At 53.4% G+C, this 20228-nt stretch overlaps 8 protein-coding genes across 8 annotated transcripts; 3 read left to right on the forward strand and 5 right to left on the reverse strand.

Moving 5' to 3' along the window:
• Positions 1-59: 59 nt before the first annotated feature.
• On the reverse strand, positions 60-4217 carry QC763_602580 (uncharacterized protein). The gene is made up of 5 exons (XM_062914095.1): positions 3322-4217; positions 3184-3252; positions 2379-3116; positions 972-2324; positions 60-914 (listed from the first exon to the last, which is right to left on the reverse strand). Exons 1-5 carry the CDS (start codon positions 3339-3341, stop codon positions 830-832), a joined length of 2265 nt encoding a protein of 754 aa, XP_062762832.1. The 5' UTR covers positions 3342-4217; the 3' UTR covers positions 60-829.
• Positions 4218-4385: 168 nt separating this feature from the next.
• SSC1 (Hsp70 ATPase ssc1) lies at positions 4386-6987 on the forward strand. The gene is made up of 3 exons (XM_062906259.1): positions 4386-4627; positions 4743-4866; positions 4937-6987. The coding sequence occupies exons 1-3, from the start codon at positions 4601-4603 to the stop codon at positions 6793-6795; spliced, it is 2010 nt and encodes a 669-aa protein (XP_062762833.1). The 5' UTR covers positions 4386-4600; the 3' UTR covers positions 6796-6987.
• Positions 5398-7592, reverse strand: QC763_0092740 (uncharacterized protein; the record flags this gene model as incomplete). The annotated part of the gene is made up of 2 exons (XM_062906260.1): positions 5398-7416; positions 7492-7592. The coding sequence occupies 2 exons, from the start codon at positions 7590-7592 to the stop codon at positions 7293-7295; spliced, it is 225 nt and encodes a 74-aa protein (XP_062762834.1). The 3' UTR covers positions 5398-7292.
• A 60-nt stretch (positions 7593-7652) lies between these two features.
• On the reverse strand, positions 7653-9185 carry QC763_0092750 (uncharacterized protein; the record flags this gene model as incomplete). Its single annotated transcript, XM_062906261.1, has 4 exons — positions 7653-7680; positions 7755-7954; positions 8032-8710; positions 8740-9185. 4 exons carry the CDS (start codon positions 9183-9185, stop codon positions 7653-7655), a joined length of 1353 nt encoding a protein of 450 aa, XP_062762835.1.
• Positions 9186-9259: 74 nt separating this feature from the next.
• QC763_0092760 (uncharacterized protein) lies at positions 9260-9606 on the reverse strand (the record flags this gene model as incomplete). Its single annotated transcript, XM_062906262.1, has 2 exons — positions 9260-9308; positions 9371-9606. The coding sequence occupies 2 exons, from the start codon at positions 9604-9606 to the stop codon at positions 9260-9262; spliced, it is 285 nt and encodes a 94-aa protein (XP_062762836.1).
• Positions 9607-9819: 213 nt separating this feature from the next.
• Positions 9820-12203, reverse strand: SRP68 (signal recognition particle subunit srp68; the record flags this gene model as incomplete). Its single annotated transcript, XM_062914094.1, has 3 exons — positions 11661-12203; positions 10444-11595; positions 9820-10390 (listed from the first exon to the last, which is right to left on the reverse strand). Exons 1-3 carry the CDS (start codon positions 11966-11968, stop codon positions 9820-9822), a joined length of 2031 nt encoding a protein of 676 aa, XP_062762837.1. The 5' UTR covers positions 11969-12203.
• A 293-nt stretch (positions 12204-12496) lies between these two features.
• QC763_602530 (uncharacterized protein) lies at positions 12497-16135 on the forward strand (the record flags this gene model as incomplete). Its single annotated transcript, XM_062914093.1, has 1 exon — positions 12497-16135. One exon carries the CDS (start codon positions 12497-12499, stop codon positions 16133-16135), a length of 3639 nt encoding a protein of 1212 aa, XP_062762838.1.
• A 734-nt stretch (positions 16136-16869) lies between these two features.
• QC763_602520 (uncharacterized protein) lies at positions 16870-19852 on the forward strand (the record flags this gene model as incomplete). Its single annotated transcript, XM_062914092.1, has 4 exons — positions 16870-17062; positions 17166-17747; positions 17807-18927; positions 18982-19852. 4 exons carry the CDS (start codon positions 16870-16872, stop codon positions 19408-19410), a joined length of 2325 nt encoding a protein of 774 aa, XP_062762839.1. The 3' UTR covers positions 19411-19852.
• Positions 19853-20228: the final 376 nt, after the last annotated feature.

The raw sequence follows: 20228 nt of genomic DNA on the forward strand, positions 1-20228 counted from the left end.
ACTACTTGATTAGCAGGCATGAGCATTGCGAGAGGCGTTGTTTGGGGTATCTAGGGGAGGGAAATATCACGCTAAATTTCATGGTCAACATGATCGTATCTCGAGAGTGACTTTGTCAACGTGCTCATGAATGCTGAGCGATATCAAATGGGATCAATGAACCATATATATATAACTACACACTTTCCCCCTCCAAGAAAGGGGCTTCGGTACAACAAACGGGGTAGACATTCAAAGCAAACATGTAAAAATAGAATAAAATTCTCCTCCCCCTTCGCCTTTTCCCTCTCTCAGCCTTGCTAATAATATTGTCCCCCCCTCTCATCACAATGTGTGTAGGTGGCCAATCTTGTTGAGCCCCTCCAATTCATTCCCCCTCCCTTCCTCCTTCATACAAGTTCAAATTCCTAGGTGAACAATAGTCCATTAATGCAGGAACTTTTCGTGTCCTCTCCCTTCCCCCCCAGTCACTCCCTCCCATTTTCGGAAAACAGGCTTGTAGGTGAACAGGTTCTAGAAAAGTTCGTGCGTAGGTGTTTGTGAGTAGCGCGTCCGTGTCGTGTCGTTATAATAGCCTATTTCGCTCCTGGCTCAAGTAGAATGTTGCCCCAGTCCCTCAGAAAATCCCAGACGCGATTGAAAGTGAAGAAGAAAATGAAATCGCGATAACGCCGTCGAAAAGATCATATATGCAGCCTTTGCGTTCCTCATAACAAGCGAAAAACCCAAGCCAGAGAAAACATCAATTAAGTGAAATTAGAAGGTGTCCTGTCCTTGCCGAAAGAAACTGGGGACAAAGCTGTAAGATGACACACTGGATCGTCGAGACCTAGCGGAATTCCATGCTTGGGAAAAGCTTCCGACTCAGCTTGTTGATGTGGAATTCGTACACGCCACTCTCGGCGCCGACAAACCTGTTGACAGATAGTCAGCATGAAGCCATAACAAGACACCCGAAAAGCACAACTTACAAGACCTCACCGTCTTCGCTCCACGACAAGCCAGCTGTGTCATAGGGTTCCGGTCGGATATGGGACGGCACAATGGACCCAAACATGCGCCTCGTCGGGCTCTCCTCCAGCTCTCGCATCAGGTACGCTGCTCTAATACGCCGTTGCAGGTCAGTAAACGGGGCATCCTCAGAAGAGCTTGTAGTAGGGACATCCGCTGCGGTGAGCAGAGAAACAACAAGTTGGGGTGAGGGGCCGCCGTACAATGCCTCCACGTTGTCCCATCTGCTCGCAGAGGAAGCCGGGTTCGCGTTGGCCATCAGCCGCGCCACCAGCGCCCGCCGATCCGAAGTATCAATTCGAGAACCTGAAACAGGAGGACGCGACGAAAGGGGTGCTGCATACCGCCGTCTCTCTGCAATAAAGCTGCCGCCGGTGGCAGCAGCAGCAGTGTTGCTGGTACTGCTGTAACCTTCCCGCGCCGTGCGTGTCTGTTCCTCGCGCATGCGCAGGTTGTCGCGAAGCCGCTCCCTCTGGTCGCGAACGTTCCCAAGGAGATCGTCAACGGCACGAGAAACGCTCGCGCTACGGTCTCGTGTTCTCGCGGCACCAGGAGTCAAGGATGATCGTGAGCCTCGCTCAGCCCATGGGGATCTGCTGGTGCCCGCTCCGTTTCCCGCTCCGCTCCCAGCACCAGAACCAGTCCCCGTCCCCGTCCTCGATCCGCTACCGGTGCCGCTTTCATTGGCACCGCCGCTGTTCGATGTTGCCCTCGGAAAACTGGTCGACGACCCCCACCGTTCAGAGGCCCGCCGGCCACCCTCCACTGCTTCTAGGGCCACCATCTCACGCCTTCGGCTACCTTGAATGGCTTCCAGAACAACTGTCTCTTCAGGTGTTAGTGGTATGTTGTATCTTTCCAATGCTTCTCGTACATCTGGTCTCCGGCCCTGCCGCTCGCCAGCCAAGTCCAGGGTGCTGGAAAAGTTAGAAAGGATGTCACCTCTCTCACGCCGGAATTCCTCAATCAGACGAGGGTCAATAGTGTCTCGGTCCACCACCGGCAAGTGCTCAAAGTCATCGTCCTGGTCCAGGTACAGAATCTGCCTCTTGTCAAACCCGGTACGAATGTCTGCGATGCCTACCCTACCCCGGTCCTCGGTCCAAGCCAGCAGATCGATAGGGCCTGGCGCAAAGGCCATATCACGCACGGCACCAAAGTCTTGGTTTGGTCGTGACGTGGTAAAAACAGCGCATACGGGATCGGCGGCTGCTACGTCAAGTGCCGCCACATCGAATACTGAGATGGTTCCGTACTGGGTTCCCACCGCAAGATATCTACCAGTACTCGAGAAACACAGTGCAAAACTGCCCCTGTTGTTCTGTTAGTATACACTCAAAGGCTCATGAATAAGGTTGGGTCTCGACCTGTTATCTGATCGGTCATCCTTGCTCTGGCTCTCCAACTGGATCTTTCTACATGGCGTCCACTCGTACAGCGGCTGGCCCGAAATGGAGAAGGAGATGCCTGCGGCTTGTGACTTCTTCAACCTCCTCTTGTGGATATAAAGATAGGGGTCGTCGCTAATGGCACACAGAAGCTGTCCGTCCGGGGAAATGACGGCGCGGTTCATAAAGTCGGGATACTTGATTTCGTCGAGTGTCTCCATGTTACACAGACTGGCAACAATAACGGTGCTATCGTTGTTGGCCAGAACGGCAACACCCTCGTCGTAAGCCCCCTTGCATGGCTTTTGCAATGTAGGTGTGAACCATAGAGTGATGCAGTTCACCCTATCTTTGCCACAATGCCTGCTCCGAGCCACTGAATTTTTGCCAGCATTCGCTCGGGTTGATCGGGACATGTCCAGCGGCATCCCGGCAGCTCGGTCGCGCAGATGTAGTTCGAGGAGTGTTTCGATATCGTCTTCGGCGCAAGGTTCGTCGACCCGGAAGGCACTGAAGGCGCCCTTCTCGCCTCCACAGCAGATCCAGCCATTGCGCGCTACCAGACACCTAGGTGGGAACGACAACCGTTTGACCGTCTCGGATTCGCCAGTCGTGGTGTTTAATCGTTGAACTGTTATGTGCCGCTCCCCCGCCACCAGCGGAAAGAAGACGGCATCTTGACCATGGACTCCAATAAGGGATCGCAATTGCCAATGCCTAGGATGTGCACAGTTGTATTAGACAGGTAGGACAAGGGCTGCTGGGGAAAAGACATTTGACATACTGCCACCGAACTGCAGTCCGATAGTGTCGTCGGGGCCTTGCTTGAATAAGATGCTCGGTGGAGTTGTAACTGCGGTTGCAGCCATCAGGTTAGCCATCGTCAAGCGCATTGTAGGTGTGTATTGGAGTTTGCCCTTACCCGTCGCGAGTGACAGCCATGGTTGCCGATGTCTTGGCGAGGATGTGCCACGGTGATGCGAACCATCAAATGGGGTGGTGGGCGATTTGGAAAAGCAAAGCAAAAGCAAGTGTCGCTGGCGATAATGGACAAGGTTGGGAGAGGCCTCTCAGATGACAGTCGTCATTGTCGAGAAGGCGGAGTAATTGCTTGGGTACGGGGTGGCTCGAGTGGTAAAAAGGCAAAGTTGAGAGGTCGAGGTCTGAACTGCTTGCAAGCTTAATGTTGCGTGCCGCTTGCTGCTGGTGCTGCTGCTTGTGCCTGTTGCTGCGTCGCGTAAAGTATAAAGGCCCCTCGCCACAATAGGTACAACTGACTGGAAGAAAGGCAAGCCCCACAAAGATGAGGGACGGCTGGCTGGGCTGGTCTTGGGGGACAGACAATAGGCATTAATAATAATGATGAGAAGAAGATATACAACTATGGCTTCTTTAAATACAGAGTATTAATATTCTTTGGTTGCTGGCAAAAGCCCGCCATCACCGTTCACAGGGCCAAGTACAACTGTGACGCAATCATCACCTTGGATGGTCTCCAACTGAACCGCTGCCGACAAAACAATTGATTGCGGGCTCGGACCAACAGCAGACGAAACCTCGGGGCTGCGATTGATTCTCCACCGTTCTCCCGACTGCCGTGGACAAAGCTCCATTGCGGGTGAGCGGCTTCGGAAGGTGACCCCAGTCAGCCCGGCCCTGATCGTGAAAAGCGAGCGCCGTGCCGAAAAATAGATGGGTATCGCCGGTATCACCGGACCTTGTCCGCAACAGCTTGCTTCTCCTACACACTGAAACTGAGAAACTGAGAGGGTAATCTCCAGCACCGGGATGGCAATCACGGCGGTTTCATATACCAACGAAAACAAAAAAAAAAACAAAAAAAAGTTCTGCGTCAAATGACTTGAAGAATAATTACACAATGGCTCGTCACGTGTCTCGCCGCCTTGTCCTCGTCTCCCCGGCTTTACGCGGGGGCATTTTCTCTAGAAATGGTCCGTGCTTTGCGGATCCACCCGCTAGGCCGTGGCGCTCTGCGAAATTTCCAACGCCTTCCAAGGTTCGATGACCGTGCTGCTCGAAATTTTTTGCCCAGTACAAAAGACCTTGCCTTGCCTTGCCGTCTTTTTTCCCTCCTCCCTGTTCCCCATCACCAATCCATACCCTCCCCCGCCGTCTAGTTTTTGCTTTCTGTTTCCTTCCCATCCTGTTCTCACAGGTTGTTTTGAATTGGATTCCTCAAGATGATGTCCACTCGTCTTTCCCGCGCTGTAAGTAACCCCGCATCATCCGGATATCTGCTCATCGCAAAGCTCCAAACTGCTTCCCAAGAGCTCGAACCACCCATGCCAGACCACGAATTGTGCTGACCAGCCATGAATACAGCTTCCCAGAGCTTCCACAGTAGCTGCCCGTGCGGGTATGCTCAGGAGGACACCCGCCTTTGCCCAGAGGCGGTACGAGTCCACAGAGGAGAAGGTCAAGGGTGCCGTCATCGGTATCGATCTTGGTGAGTTTTTTCTCCTCCCCGACGGCTACGTCAGCAAACGGTCATGGATGCTAACAATTCGACTCTCTAGGCACAACAAACTCTGCTGTCGCCATCATGGAGGGCAAGACCCCCAAGATCATTGAGAACTCAGAAGGTGCCCGCACCACCCCATCAGTCGTTGCCTTCGCCGAGGATGGCGAGCGCCTCGTTGGTGTGGCGGCCAAGCGCCAGGCCGTTGTGAACCCAGAGAACACCCTCTTCGCCACCAAGCGGTTAATTGGTCGCAAGTTCACCGACGCCGAGGTTCAGAGAGATATCAAGGAGGTCCCATACAAGATCGTCCAGCACACCAACGGTGACGCCTGGGTTGAGGCTCGTGGCCAGAAGTACTCGCCATCTCAGATTGGTGGCTTTGTCCTCAACAAGATGAAGGAGACCGCCGAGGCCTACCTCAGCAAGCCCGTCAAGAACGCCGTTGTTACCGTCCCCGCCTACTTCAACGACTCCCAGCGTCAGGCCACCAAGGATGCTGGTCAGATTGCCGGCCTCAACGTTCTCCGTGTCGTCAATGAGCCCACTGCCGCTGCTCTCGCCTACGGTCTTGAGAAGGAGGCTGACCGCGTTGTCGCTGTCTACGATCTTGGCGGTGGTACTTTCGATATCTCCGTTCTCGAGATCCAGAACGGTGTCTTCGAGGTCAAGTCCACCAACGGTGACACCCATCTTGGTGGTGAGGATTTTGATATCTCTCTCGTCCGCCACATCGTTCAGCAGTTCAAGAAGGACTCCAACATTGATCTCACCGGTGACCGCATGGCCATCCAGAGAATCCGCGAGGCCGCTGAGAAGGCCAAGATCGAGCTTTCTTCTTCCCTCCAGACCGACATCAACCTTCCCTTCATCACTGCTGATGCCTCCGGTCCCAAGCACATCAACATCAAGCTTTCCCGTGCTCAGCTCGAGTCCATGATGGATCCCCTTATCAAGCGCACCGTTGAGCCCGTCCGCAAGGCTCTTAAGGATGCCAACCTCCAGGCCAAGGACATCCAGGAGGTTATCCTCGTCGGTGGTATGACCCGCATGCCCAAGGTTGCCGAGTCCGTCAAGAGCATCTTCGGCCGTGACCCTGCCAAGTCCGTCAACCCCGATGAGGCTGTCGCCATTGGTGCCGCCGTCCAGGGTGCTGTTCTCTCCGGTGAGGTCAAGGACCTCCTCCTTCTCGATGTCACTCCCCTCTCCCTCGGTATCGAGACCCTCGGCGGTGTCTTCACCCGTTTGATCAACCGCAACACCACCATCCCCACCAAGAAGTCTCAGGTCTTCTCCACTGCCGCTGATTTCCAGACTGCCGTCGAGATCAAGGTCTACCAGGGTGAGCGTGAGCTTGTCCGTGACAACAAGCTCCTCGGCAACTTCCAGCTTGTCGGCATCCCCCCTGCCCACCGTGGTGTCCCCCAGATCGAGGTTACCTTCGACATTGACGCCGATTCCATCGTCCACGTCCACGCCAAGGACAAGTCCACCAACAAGGACCAGTCCATCACCATTGCCTCCGGCTCTGGTCTCTCCGACTCTGAGATTCAGCAGATGGTTGAGGAGTCTGAGAAGTATGCTGAGCAGGACAAGGAGCGCAAGGCCGTCATTGAGACTGCCAACCGTGCCGACTCCGTCCTCACTGATACCGAGAAGGCTCTCAACGAGTATGCCGACAAGCTCGACAAGACTGAGGCCGACCAGATTCGTGAGAAGATCACCTCTCTCCGTGAGTTCGTCACCAAGTCTCAGTCTGGTGAGAGCACCGCCACCGCCGCCGAGATCAAGGAGAAGACCGATGAGCTCCAGATGGCTTCCCTTAACCTCTTTGACAAGATGCACAAGGCCCGCAACGAGGCTGGCGAGTCCACCTCCAGCACCGAGGGCGAGAAGAAGGATGAGCCCAAGGCCTAAGCGTCTTCTGTCTCTTAATCACTATACCCCACATATTTTCCTTTCACATGTCTGATTAGGTTGGAGAGGCTACTCCAGTGTATTCTTGTACTCATATATCTCGGTTTTTCGGAGGCTCGCGAGGCTTATCCGGTGTGTTTATTCATGCAGACGGCGGATGGCGTTTTGAGCATCTAAAAACTTTGGCCTGCTTTTGATTTTTTTCACTTGGGGGCAGGAATCATCTTACGAATTCTGACGACTAAGATGGGGTCGGGAAATGGGACGGGAAATTGAGGGAAGGGGTTTTCCCTCTCGGATCACAAAACAAAGAGGGTCGCATTGTGTGTATTTGTATATACACGGTCCACACACGATACCATCACAATATAATTGGGAAATCCCCCCTCATATGTACATTAGTTGTTATGGTTTGGAAATGAATGAAGAGAGTTTTCGAATACCAAGTTTTCCACGCGCGAGTTTTGTGTGTTTTCTGTCATGTCGTCTTGGTGTGTCTACCTGTAATCGGAGCAAAAGCTTATGGAGAGTTGTTTGGTGGATGGGTTCATGTCGTGGACGAGGTGCTTTAGGTCGTCGGGGCGTTCGAGGAAGGTGAGGAGCATGCCTGCTTCCATGTGCCTGTTTGTAAAAAGAAGGGGTTAATGAGGTGTGTGTGTAAGGGGGAGTGGGATAGGTAGGTAGGTATGTGTGTACCAAGCTACGTGGCAGTGAAGAGCCCAGATACCGGGGTTGTCGGCCAGGAAGTGGATCACGACGTGGGAGAGGCCTGGGATGGTGAGGGTGTCGCGGCGCATGGGGTTGGGGAGGCTCCATGGTGTGTTGGGGTTTGTGCCACCGGAGAACTCGCCTGGGCCTCAGGCTACGATTTGGAAGGTGTGCCCGCTGTTTTTGGGGGTTAGTGATTTTGGGGTTAGTGATTTTGGTGTTTGGGCTGGGGGGAGGAAGGGGGGAAGTACTGGAGATGGAAAGGGTGCTCCATTATGTCGCGGCTGTTGATTGCTATCTGGACTGTCTTGTTTGGGTCGGGGAGGAAGAGGACTTGTTGGTTGAGGGGGAAGTTGTAGTTGTTGTAGCTGCCGGGGTCGGAGCCGGAGTCAAGGGTTTGAGGGAGGGATAGCCAGAGTTGGGCGCTGTGGGGGAGGGGGGAGTAGGAGGTCTGATATTGCGTAGGTAGGTACCCAATTAGTCGTCCGTGAGCACTAGAGAAAAACGATGGAAGGAGGGACAACATACCCTGTTGATAAAGATCCTATTCACCGGCCCGGCTTGCTGAAACTGAAAGTTGATCTGGTGGGTGTTTCTCGAGGGGTGTGCCGTGTCTGGTGGGAAGGCGGCCATTTTGCGGATTGGGACGGGGAGGTTGAATGGGGGGTTGGTGCAGTTCTGTGGGATGTCCACCACCGGCTTTATGTTTTGTGGGAGGGATGAGTTGGGGTTTGGGGAGTAGGATAAGAGGGCTGTGCCTTGGTGGTTGACGCTTTCGAGTATTTCGCTCGTGTATGGGACATAAGGGAGGAAACACGATTTTGGTATGGTGGCTCTCATGACGAAAGATCCGGTGGTGGTGGAGTGAATTGGGGAGACGAGGACGGAGTACCGCTGACCGATGTTGAGATGGATTCCTGGAACGGTGATCGGCTCGACTTCTACCCCGTCGATCTCGATGATGGTCAGGTAAGGGTGGGAGTCAATTGTGAAGTAGAGGGATGTGAAGGAGGAGTGGTTGATTAAGCGGAAGCGGGTGGTGGTGTTGGGCATGGGGGTGGTGAACTGCCTGCTGGAGGGTTCACAGATCGGGGGCATGAATGATGACCAGGTTGACGAGGTGAAGTTGCAGTTTGTGAAGACGGCGAGGCCGTTGATGAGAATGACGTCGGGAAGGGTTCGACGCCTGGCATTGACGGGGACCATGCTGAGGAGGGCTGGAGGTAGCTTTCCAACAGGTCCTCCCCGTAGGCGTGGAAGCTGCCTCCCATGAAAACTATTCTTTCTGCCGCGATGTCGACGTCAGGGGGCAGTCTCTCGTCTGGGTCCTGGACTACGATCGGTCCGTAGAGGCCGTCGGTGTATTGAACTTTGGAATGAGCGTGATACCAGAACGTGCCTCGCTGGTCGATGATTTCAAACTCGTATGTGAAGCTCTTGGCGGGTGGTATCGCACACTGAGATATCCCTGCCACGCCATCCATCCAGGTGGTGTTTCGTTGATGGATCCCATGCCAGTTTATGGTCGTGCTTTCGTCCCAAATGAGATTGTTGACCTTGACTCTCACAATGTCACCCGTGTTGACCTCGATAAGCGGCCCTGGACTTTGCCCATTGACGAGCACCATCTTCTTCCACACCCCTGACGGAGCCTCCCGCCTGCGAGTGACATCAAAACTCATATTCCCTCAGCCTCTGCTTCCCAGACTCGACCTTGAAACCGGTCTGCAAATTGAGTTCAGTGATGTTCACCAGTTTATCCAGTGGTATAGAGCTTGATAGCTTCCACGCTGCTATGATGAATGCTATGATGAATGTCAGTAAGAAGACTAGAAATGCCCATACCAATACTTATCCAACCTCTAACAGGATTCTCCGGCATATAAGTAGCCACGTCGCCGCTGCTGGTTGTTCCTCTCTCGATGTCGATAGTTCATGGCCGGGTGTTTGCAGCTTCGAGTACTCATCGGCATCATGTTTCTCGTCCTCCACTGAAGAAATCGAGTCCCTGCCGGCATAGTTCAAATTGCGGTCCTTTTCACTGTCGAAAATGATGTTGGAAGCGGAAGGGCGCAAAAGACTTTGAACATAGTTTCCCGACATGTTGAAACCAATCACCGGAGATCATAGCATTCACGAAAAACGGCTTGTCAACTGGAAAGAAATGCCTTGTCAAATTCTCTTTGAAGAGACACATGGTCATGGTATTGTCATCATCTACCATCCATAGGTCAGCGAGCGCGACGCGAGGAATGCGCTCCCGTCCTGTGGCATTATCGTTCTATCAAAATCGCTAGGCCATGCATGTTCCTTAAATCACCTTCCAAAACCAAACCAGCCCCTCTTCTGCGGCTTTGCTTCTGGTTCTGGCTCCTTCTTAGTCCCCTTGCTCTTATCCTGAACAGCAGCCGCTGGGCGTTGTTGTTGTTGTTGTTGTTGTTGTTGTTGTTGTTGTTGTTGTTGTTGTTTGGCGGGATACTCGATGTAGTTCCACGCAACATCCAAAAACAGGGGCTTGACAGGGATAGGCTCAAGTTGAGGAGGATAAGTGACAATGTTGTTCAGATCGACACCGCCTGTTGGGTAGTTGAAGAGCTGGGAAGACAGCGGTTTACCAGCGCCGCCGGTCTGCGAAGCACTCGCCGACTTGTTCAAGCTGTGAATCTCAACCAGAGCGCGGGACCGCTGAAGCTCCCCACCGAGAATGTCTCGGAGCAACCCAGCGTGTTGGCTCGTGACTTGAATGTTCCTTGGCGCTGGCTTGCCATCATCACTGGCAGACAGAGCTGGAAGGGCGGCGGTACACTGATCGAGCGCATGCTTGACCAAGGCAAGTGCGTTGACGGTATTTCCAGCAATGGCATGAGATCTGGATATTGCGAGGCACCTTTGGGTTATGTTAGCTTTCATTGATAAATTGAACCGGCACTGGATACTCACTTAAGAGCGGTAAAGTATTGCGATGTGGCCTCGAGCTGAGCGGAAAGCTCCTGGTCGTTTGCAACACCAGGCAGCTCCTTGATAGACTCAACACTCTGAAGGATACCGTCGTACAACACGACCTTCTCCTTCAACTTGGCAATCTGTCTGCCAGGGGTGAGATCTCTGCCCTTTTGCTCGAGAGCCTCCTCGGCTTGCTCTTGCTCTTGCTCTTGCTTCTTCTTTTTCTTGCTAGGGGCACCAAAGTTCAACCGCGCTCCATCGTCCTGACCAATCAAGGCACGGTTGCGTCCAATGCGCCAGCTGATCATTTCGAAATTGACAGCAGTCCTGGTGATCTGGAGGCTCTGCATGCGAGAATCGCTCTGTGGGACACCCTCAGACTTGAGCTCATCGATGGCCTGCTTGGTAGCATCGACAGCATCCTGGCTTGTCACCAAGATATCATCATATGCCCCAGCTAGCTCTCTGGGAGCCAAGGACCCGGCTGACGACAGCTTGTCAGCCAGCTTTGCCTTTTCCGCACCCACCGCAGCCCAAGCAATAGCGATTGCAGCGTCCTCAATCTTGACCTCACGTCCACGCCAGGTGAGCGTTGCAGGAGCGCCTCCAGCTCCCTGCTTCGCATCCGCATCACCGTGCTGCAAAACGGCGGGATTCTGTTTCTCAATGTGCGCCGCGAGCTCTGGGCCAGCATGTTGGAAGTACTTTAGCGCAATTTCGGCAATGGGCTGCGTCCGTGGGATCTGGGCTTGGTAGGCAGCATACCGAATCGACGGGTCGATGGTTTCGGACAGGAGGTCTTTGAAGATGTCGTTTTTAGCCGAGGTAGAAAGCGCACTGTAGATGATACGGTCGACGGAGTAGCTCTTCAGGCAAGGCTCCCAGTGCTGTTTCTCAAATAGCGCAGCACCCCTGAGCAAAGCAGCATATGCGCGGGCCTCGAGGATGTCGACAGAGCTCGCGCCGCTCGCGGTTTGGGTGAGAACTTCGGCCAGTTGTTCGGCAGTTCGAGCTCCCTTTTCCAGACGAGAAACAATATGCGACCGGGTCTTTCCACCAATGCCCTTCGTCTCAACCGAGTGCGCCGCCTTGACGGCCATGGCATCGGCCCATGTTCGTTCGGCTGTCAGAAGCTGGAGGTGGATATAGCTGACAGGCAATGGGAAGTTAGCAATGTGATGATCGCAGTTCAAAATGGAGAGTCAATGACATACTCATGGTCCTCGGCAACCTGTTCAGCAGTGACCTGGTTCCTGGGGTGAAATGTGCCCCGTTTCTTGGTCGCAATGTTCAGCTTCTTGCGGCAGTTGAGTATCTTTTTGGAGAGCGAGGTATGGTAGGTAGAGTAGTCGCCGTAGAGAAGGGCCTTCTCCCGGTGGGAAACGACAAACTTGGTGATATCCATCCCGGCTGTCCCTGTCGTCGATGTCGCCGGTGTTGTGATTTGTGTCGAGGCTCTGGCCCAGGAGGTAACGGGTAACGGTGTTAGCACCGACACAGGAGTGGGGCTAATTTTTGACATCGACTTGGGCTCCCACGCTGTGGATTTTAGTTTGTGCCCCGCAGTGTATGGCCCAAGCTCCCAATGGTAACAGCCCCGTACCGTACCGTATTTCGGGTGCTCCCCCACTAGAAGCTTGCGCCGAACATCAGCCCAGTGAGTTGCTGCGTGCTCCACCCCAGTTGAAGATGGTTGACAGCGCCATCCAAATTTTTTGACGACTTTTTTGGAGAACGACGCCACATTCAAACACCCACCGTCCGTCCCTACCTCGATTCCAGCACCAGCTCTCTGTGCTGCGACCTCCCCGGCCCTCCAATTTGTAATTTTTCTTAGGACCAGTCCTGGGGATACGCCCTTCTCAACATGACGTATCGCGCAGGAGCGCAGTTTCTTCCTCACCACCACGAAGTATAGATACAACTGGTTTCGGCTTCGATTAACCCCCGACGAGCCCGAACAAGACGAACTGTTGGTTGTAGGGCTGTGGATGATGTGCTCAGACCCTCGTGGGGTTTTGGATCCGAGACAGAGTTGACACCTGCGACGATGCTAGAGAGGGCGGCGACTACCCTCGAGCCGTGCAGCAGCCTCCAACGAATTCTCCCCTCCGCCAGACATTGCTTGCAGACCCGCCGCCAGCTCCATACGGCATTTTGGCAGCATGGAGCCTACGACTTTGAGCTTTTCGATGCGTGCCAGGCCATCCTGCGCGCTCCTCGGTCCGAACCCGCCCCGACCCGACCTTCGTCCAGAAACAAGCAAACTCCGGAGCCCATAATGGCTTCGGTATTCTTGCTCGACTTCCTGTACCCGAGGGGTGCCGTGGCTATGCTGCGGAGGATGTATCCGGTCTTGCCGAAACGACTCGAACCAATAGCAAAGGTCCACCAACCATTTTCTCGGCTGTTCATGTCTTCATATCAGGACCGAAATCAAGGGCCACCAAGCTCCCAGGTAGGCGCCCGAGGGCCGCCAGACCAGACGCAGACGCAGTATTACGAGGAGGATGGGGAGGCAGAGTTTCAGGCGCCGAGCTGGGAGGAAAATGATGCAGAGGTCTGGACTTTGGAAGACTACAAACGACTCCCAGCTGTCGAGCGACTGGAAGTTTTCATTGACAACAAAACATTTCGCGGAAACTATGAGAGAATTTGGGAGACTTTCGCTGAGCTGAGTCCGGAAGTGCAGATGCACTTTCGACCAAAAGTCATTCGCGCATTGGCAACCTCGGCCCGCCCCTTGGAAGCGTGGAGGGTTCAGGAGTTGTTTGCGGTGTATGATGTAGAGGAGTGGACAGAGGAGAATGTTTTGGCCCAGATACGAGCAGACCTCGTTACTGGAAACCTGACCTCGGCTCTTGCGGTTTTCAAGGCTGGGTTGGAGCTGCATGGCTATGGTCAACCTCTCGACTTGCTCGTTGCGTATGGCATCTCGGCCAATAACTGGGACTTGGTGATGAAGGCTTGGAGAATGTACACTGAAGTTTTCACAACTGGTGTTGATGTGCCTATTGCCTGGTTATCGCTGCCAGCCGAGCCCGCCATGAGTGGTGGGACCAAGGTCAACCGCTCAGGCGAGTTTTCTGCCGATCTACTAGCTGAAGCTCCCACAAACACGGTTCATCAGGGTGGTGATGTTCCCGCCTCAATGAGATCGGGTAGTGGGCAGTGGAACTACGTTTCTACACCCGCCGTGAAGTATACCCAGCTATCCACGATATCAGACTTGCCTGCTCGAATTCGACACCATTTTTCAAAGCTCTCCAAGGCACATCAAAAACTGCCCAAAGAACAACGGCCTTTGAGAGGGCTATTCCGGCATGTGGCGAGGAACTCATTGCATCTATTTCAGCCTACAGTTGCCGAGTTGATTCTGGATCATGCTGCGGATTCAGCCTCCTACGAAGCGTACATCGTCCATCTCGCAGAGCAAGGCCGTGTGAAAGAGGCCGAGCAGCAGTACATGAGATATAGATCTCTGAAAGATTTGAAACCACGGGCCGCCGTCTTGCATGCCATAGTGCCCGCCTATTACCCCGACCATGTGCAAGGCATGGAACGTTTGCGCGAGGATTGGTACCGGGGCTATCCCCACCCAGATGAAGTGGCATACAAAAAGTTCCTCACATACTACGCCAAGAGGGGCGATCTAAGGTCTTTTCTGAGCATGACCAAGGAATATGAGGAGCACTACGATCCCAATCTCCAAAAAGACCCCATGTATGTTCGGACACTCATGCATGCCCATGCGGTACGTGGAGACCCCGATTCTGCTCGGCTCGTCATGGAGGATGCTGCCGAGACTTTGGGCTATCAGCCTGGTCGCATGGAGCAGAATATCTTGTTGAAGGCTTACTACAATGAGGGTGACTACGATGCCGCTCTCGATCTCTTCTCACGCATGTGGGAGATGAACAATGTGGATCAGTACGCTCTGACGACGGTGATGAAGAACGCCGGCTGGAGAGGTGATCTTTCCTTCGTTCTCGAGCTTTTCGCAATGGCCAAGGAACGCAACATCCCCTTCTCGCTTACCATGATGACCTGCTTGGTTGAGGCCTATTGTAAAAACGATCGTTATAGCGAGGCCGAAAACCTTGCTATCGACATCACAAAGGAGAACAAGCTCGAAGGGGACTATGTTCACATGTGGAACTTGCTCATCCGTTTCAACGCCAAACGTCGAGATTTGTCGGCCGTCAACCGCCTTTTGGGGGCCATGTCACAGCGAAATGTCACGTACAACCAAGACACATACAGCGGCCTTCTCCTGACTCTTCTCTACTGCCGCCAAGCACACCACGCCATGCATCTGCTCCACGTTGCCCGGACGCAGAGTGGCTTCGAACCGACTGCTCACCACTACACGCTTCTCATTGCCGCCTTCATGTACAGTGGCGAACCGATCATGGCGCAAAAGATTCTCAAGATGATGAAGGACATGAACTTTCCCCAGTCAGCCAAGCTCATGGCAACTGCCATCAGCGTCCTCAGCAGATACGAGGATATCCCACCAGCCTTGAGACACGAGAATGATGCCCGTGGCTATCTCAGAAGAGCACTGAATTACTTCTACCAGGTCCTCGACCTGGAGAGAAAGGGCTCTCCCGACGCGCGGCGTGACATGATCAACATCTACTCCAAGATGACCTTTGTCCTGACCCAAATGCGGCGGTTCACCACCATCAAGGACATCATCGCCCTTCACAATGCGCGATGGCCGCGGCAGTCGACCTTGCAGAAAGTCCCGCTCAAGCTGCTCCACGACATCATGCTGGCAGACTTTCACGAGGGGAACTATGACCGACTGCAAGAGACGTGGGATATCATCCTTGAGCGCACGGTCAAGCGCGGCATGTCGGTCATGGCTCAGGCGGGTCCGATGTCTCAGGAGGATCAAAAGGTCATGGTGGCGCAAAAGTATAGGTTGTGCGACCCCCTCAAGACGATGCAGAGGTTTTATCTCGAGAGTGAGGATGCTGATGGGCTTATCAACCTCATCGACACTGTCAGGGCGAAGGGGTTTGAGCTCGACAGCAAAAACTGGAATTACTACGTCCAGGGTCTTGCCAGGCTGAAGCGGTGGCGATTAGCCTTTTCGATTTGCGAGGATAGGTTGATGGGTCAGTGGCTTGGCTGGCAGACGGACAGGGCGGCGAATATGGAGATGTGGAAGCTACCTGTGGAGGTGAGGCGGTTGGCTAGCGATCCGAAGAGGCCGAGGCCGATTGCACACACGCTGTTTATTCTTGCGAAGGAGTATATGGACCTGGAGAAGATCACGCCCTGGTCGAATGATGCGTTGAGGGAGTTTAGGTTGATCAAGAAGAGCGCGCCGAGGGTGGTGCAGGCTATTACGAACATTGCGGCAGGGCATCCGTTGGAGAGGGAGATTTTTGGGGATGATGAGGGGTATAGGAGCCGGTTGAAGTATGTGCCTCCGCCTCTGGAGAGGAGGGGGAGGAGGAGAAGGGAGTTAGTCGGGGAGGAGGGGGAGGAGGAGATGAAGGAGAGGAAGGCGGAGGCGCAGAAGGCTGCGCTGGCGAGGCAGCAGGCCATGATTAGGAGGATGGCGGAACGGATTGCTGCTGAGCAGGTTGCTAAAGAGCAGGCTGGGGAGGTTGAGTGGGAGGAAAGAAATGGGGAGGAGGAGGAGGAGGAGGAGGAGGGGGAGGATGAGTACTAAAATGGGTGGTGTATGATATGGATGGGAGGGGAGAGGTCTGTATACTATGTCTATATCTTGCATTTTGTACATATCCAAGAGAGGGCGGTGGGGCGTCTGCATGATGTTTATGGTTTTTTGAAGGTCGGTATATTCTTTTTTTGGTTATGATGGTGGGCTGGTACATGATGACTCTACTCGAAGAAGCTCTTGAACATGTAGACAAATCTCATAGAAGGAGGATAGGTAGGTACATGGGCAGGTGAAAAATAAGACTTGAACATAGTAGTGGTGTAATTACCTGTATAAGCGTTTACTGCATTTTTGCCTGCCGGAATTATCCGGATTTTTTTGCAGAGTGGGTCATCACTTTATGCCACATTCAACCTGCTTTCTCTTCCCTGTCCGACCGCGTGCGTGGTTGATTGATGGCTGCGACTCGACGCGACAAGTGGTTGCTTGCCAAAAAAAGAAAAAGTAATTTGCTGGAGGGACATCGAACATTGACAACGACAACGACAACAACAACAACAACCACACGAGCGCAAGCATTTTACCCAATTCTGAAGGGAGTGAATTTTCGGTCAGATTTTCGATTGAGCAAAAAATATTAATAGCATACACTTTTCCCCCCCCCGGAATACCTGGGCAAACTATTCTCAGAACCAGAGCAAACAACCGACTACCACCACCGCTTGCGTAAAACCGAACCAGCAACACCACACCCACGGCGCAAACTCGGGATAGGAGACACGATGTTGTTCCCCGAAGAACACGAAAACGACCTCAAACTCTTCCTCGTCCAAAAGATCGAAAAGACGCCCGACGCTGACGAGGTCGACGCGGAGGTGCTCGCGGATTATGTCCTTGCTTTGCTGAAGCATGATGGGGATGTGGAGAGTGTGAGGCAGACTTGCGTGGCTAGTTTGCCTGATTTTCTTGGGGAAGGTTTGTTTCTCTTTTTTCTTTTTTTTTTTTTTTTTTTTTTTTTTTTTTTTTTTTTTTTTGCTCAGGGAATGTATGGCGGGAACTGACAAAGTTTGGATGACAGGCACGAAGCAGTTTGTCGACGGGATTTTAGAGGCGATTACGTTCAAGACTTATCTTCCGAATGCGCTTCCGCCACCACCACCACCGCCGCCGATGATGGGGTTGTTGTACGATGATGATCAGGCTGGGAATGGGTATCTACGACAGGCGCAAGCGGCGGGGCAACAGAATAATGGGTTTGGGGGAGGGGGAGGGGGGAACAGGAAGAGGGGGTATAATGATCTGGATAGCCCTGCGACTGGGGCGGAGGCTTATCATGCCCCGGCTTTTAAGCAGCCCAGACGGGGGAGTGCTGGGAGGGGATTTGAGCAGTCGCTGCCGGGGTCGAGTGGTGGTGGGTTCTTGGATCCGGAGTATGCGGCCAAGTTTATGTTTAATGTGTTGAATCAGCCCGAGTTTATGGCCGCTGCTGCGCAGAATGGAGGTGGGGGTGGGGGGAGGAACAAGAAGAAGAAGCGGGCGCCAAAGTGTAGGGATTATGTCAACAAGGGGGTTTGTCCCAGGGGGTTCAACTGCAGGTTTGATCACTCGAGTGATGATCCGGCGGGTTTTGGTGGGGGTGGGGGGTTTGGGCAGGTAGAAGGTATGTTGAACGGGGCAGTAGGGCAAAGAGCTGTGGGAAGGTTGCTAACTTTGTGATAGAATACGATCCAGCTAATGCCCTCATGACAAACACGTTTCCGCAGCCAGGTGCTGGCCTTCCAGGGATGCTTTCTTTCGGCGAAATATTTGCTCAGAGCCAACCGAAACAGCACAACAACTCCCACCGGTCTAAGGGGCAGGGTGGGAACCGCGGCGGTCGCCAAAAGCGAGGTGGTGGGGACAGATCAACTTTCTCAGCAGAGGGACCAGTAAGTGATCGGACCAAGTCGACCATCGTGGTGGAGAGCATCCCAGAGGAAAACTTTGACGAGGATCAAGTTAGAGACTTTTTCAGCCAGTTTGGGAACATCCTCGTGGTGAAGATGTATCCATACAAGAGACTGGCCGTGGTCAAGTTTGACTGCTGGGAGGCTGCCAATGCAGCGTACAAGTCGCCAAAGGTCATCTTTGAGAACCGATTTGTGAAGGTGTTCTGGTTTAAGGACGAGGAACAAATTGCGCCACCTCCTGGGAAACAGGGTGGAGGTGTGAATGGGGGTGCCTCTGGGCAAGGGGGAGAGGCACCACCGGAGAATGTGCCGCTGACCGAGGAGCAGTTGGAGGAGATTAGGAAACGGCAGGAGGAAGCGCAGAAGGTATTTGAGGAGAAGATGAGGAAGAGGGAGGAGTTAGAAAGAAAACAGAAGGACATTGATGAGCGGCAGAAGGAGCTTCTTGCTGCCCAGGAGGAATTGAAGGCGAAGCTGGCGAAGAAAGGGGAGAGTGTGGGGGATGGGGAAGGTGAGGGTTCGACGTCAAAGCAGCCTATGACGCAGTCAGAAGCTCTGAGGGCTCAATTGGCTCGGTTGGAGGAGGAAGCTAGGCAGATCGGGCTCGATCCCCATGCCGAAATGGATGGGGAGGAAGGGTTAGAGGCCAGCTGGGGTGCTCCGAGAGGGGGTTACTATGGCCGTGGAAGGGGGGCTCCGTGGCGAGGAGGCTTTGTTCCTCGGGCTCGCGGATTTGCGTCGAGAGGGTTCCGGGGGGGGGTTCGTGGGAGAGCCGACGTTCACGCGGCTTATGCGGCTTATTCGCTTGATAACAGACCAAAGAGGGTGGTGGTTTCGGGTGTGGATTTCACAGAGGGCCAAAGGGACGAGGTGCTTCGGCAGTATCTCTTTGTGAGTTTTTACCTCTTCTTATCTGTCTGTCATCTTATTAACATGACATCCCAGGGCGTTGGCGAATTCACCCACATCAGCCACAGCTCCAGCCCCCCAACAACCGAAATAACCTTCAAGGACCGCAAGACAGCCGAGAAGTTCTACAACAGCGTCAGCCTCAACGATTACACCATCCCCGAGATCGAAGAGCAGGTCGAGTTGTCATGGGCTAGTGCCTCATCCTCTTCGACGGCACTGTCGACGCCTACGGCAAGCGGGTTCAGCCACGTCAATGGTGTCGCTACGAATAAGTCCACTGGGGCCACCGCTCAGAACGGTGATGAGGACGGACATGATCAGGATCATGATGGGGAGAGTGTCGATGACGATAGGGACGTCAGGATACTGCTTGACCATCAGCCGGAGCAAGAGAAGGATAAGGACAGGGAGCAGAATGAGATGGATTATGAGGTTGCTGATGATGCGGATCAGTGGTATTAGCACTACCACCGTTCTGGAAGATAGGCGGGTGTCTCATTGGGGGTGACAGAGGGGGATAAGGAGGCTGAGGGTGTTGTGAATTCATGTATATATTATTGGGGTAGGGTTGTTGGATCATTGCTTGGTATGCATGAAAGGCTTGGTGTGGGTTTCTTCCGTTGCTGGCTGCTCTGAATGGGGATAATCGGTGGGTATATTCATCCGAGGGATGAGGGTGGGATGGATACACTGGGAAAATGTATGGATATGGGTGGCTGTTGTCTTGTGTATGGTTTACGCCTTGGACATTTTGGCCTGGGTGATAGCGATGGCTTTCCCTGCTGGATGAAAAGTCCTATCAGGCAATCTTGAACGGAAAAGAGTTTGATCACAACTGTCTGAGCCCATGTCAAGTAGAGTTCGTACCACGACAAACATGCTTCAAAAACCTCATAGGCAGAAAGGCCATCGTCACTTCACAATTTGTCGACAAAGACCCCGTCCTCCACGAAATGCCAAGTAATTGACCTTGAAATTCCATATATAATGCCACAACCTCGCCTACTCTTTCACATACGACCATATCCAGCTGAAAGCTCGGGATCCCGTCCGCTCTCCCCTCGATAAGCAGCTGAGAGCCGAACCAGTACTCAGGTGGGTGACCACTGGGGAATCCTCGGTGTTGTATGTTTTTTTGGTCTATTTCCCCCCCCTAAGCCCTTTTCTAAGGGCTTAGCATTTACTACATATTCACCATCCGGCTCCTTGATTGCTTTATCTTGGAGTGTCAAGACATGTTGACACGAAGGATTAAGCATAGTGGGTGGACGAGGTAGCAC

This window comes from Podospora pseudopauciseta, chromosome 6, assembly GCF_035222475.1.
Source record: "Podospora pseudopauciseta strain CBS 411.78 chromosome 6, whole genome shotgun sequence".
Lineage (NCBI taxonomy): Eukaryota > Fungi > Ascomycota > Sordariomycetes > Sordariales > Podosporaceae > Podospora > Podospora pseudopauciseta.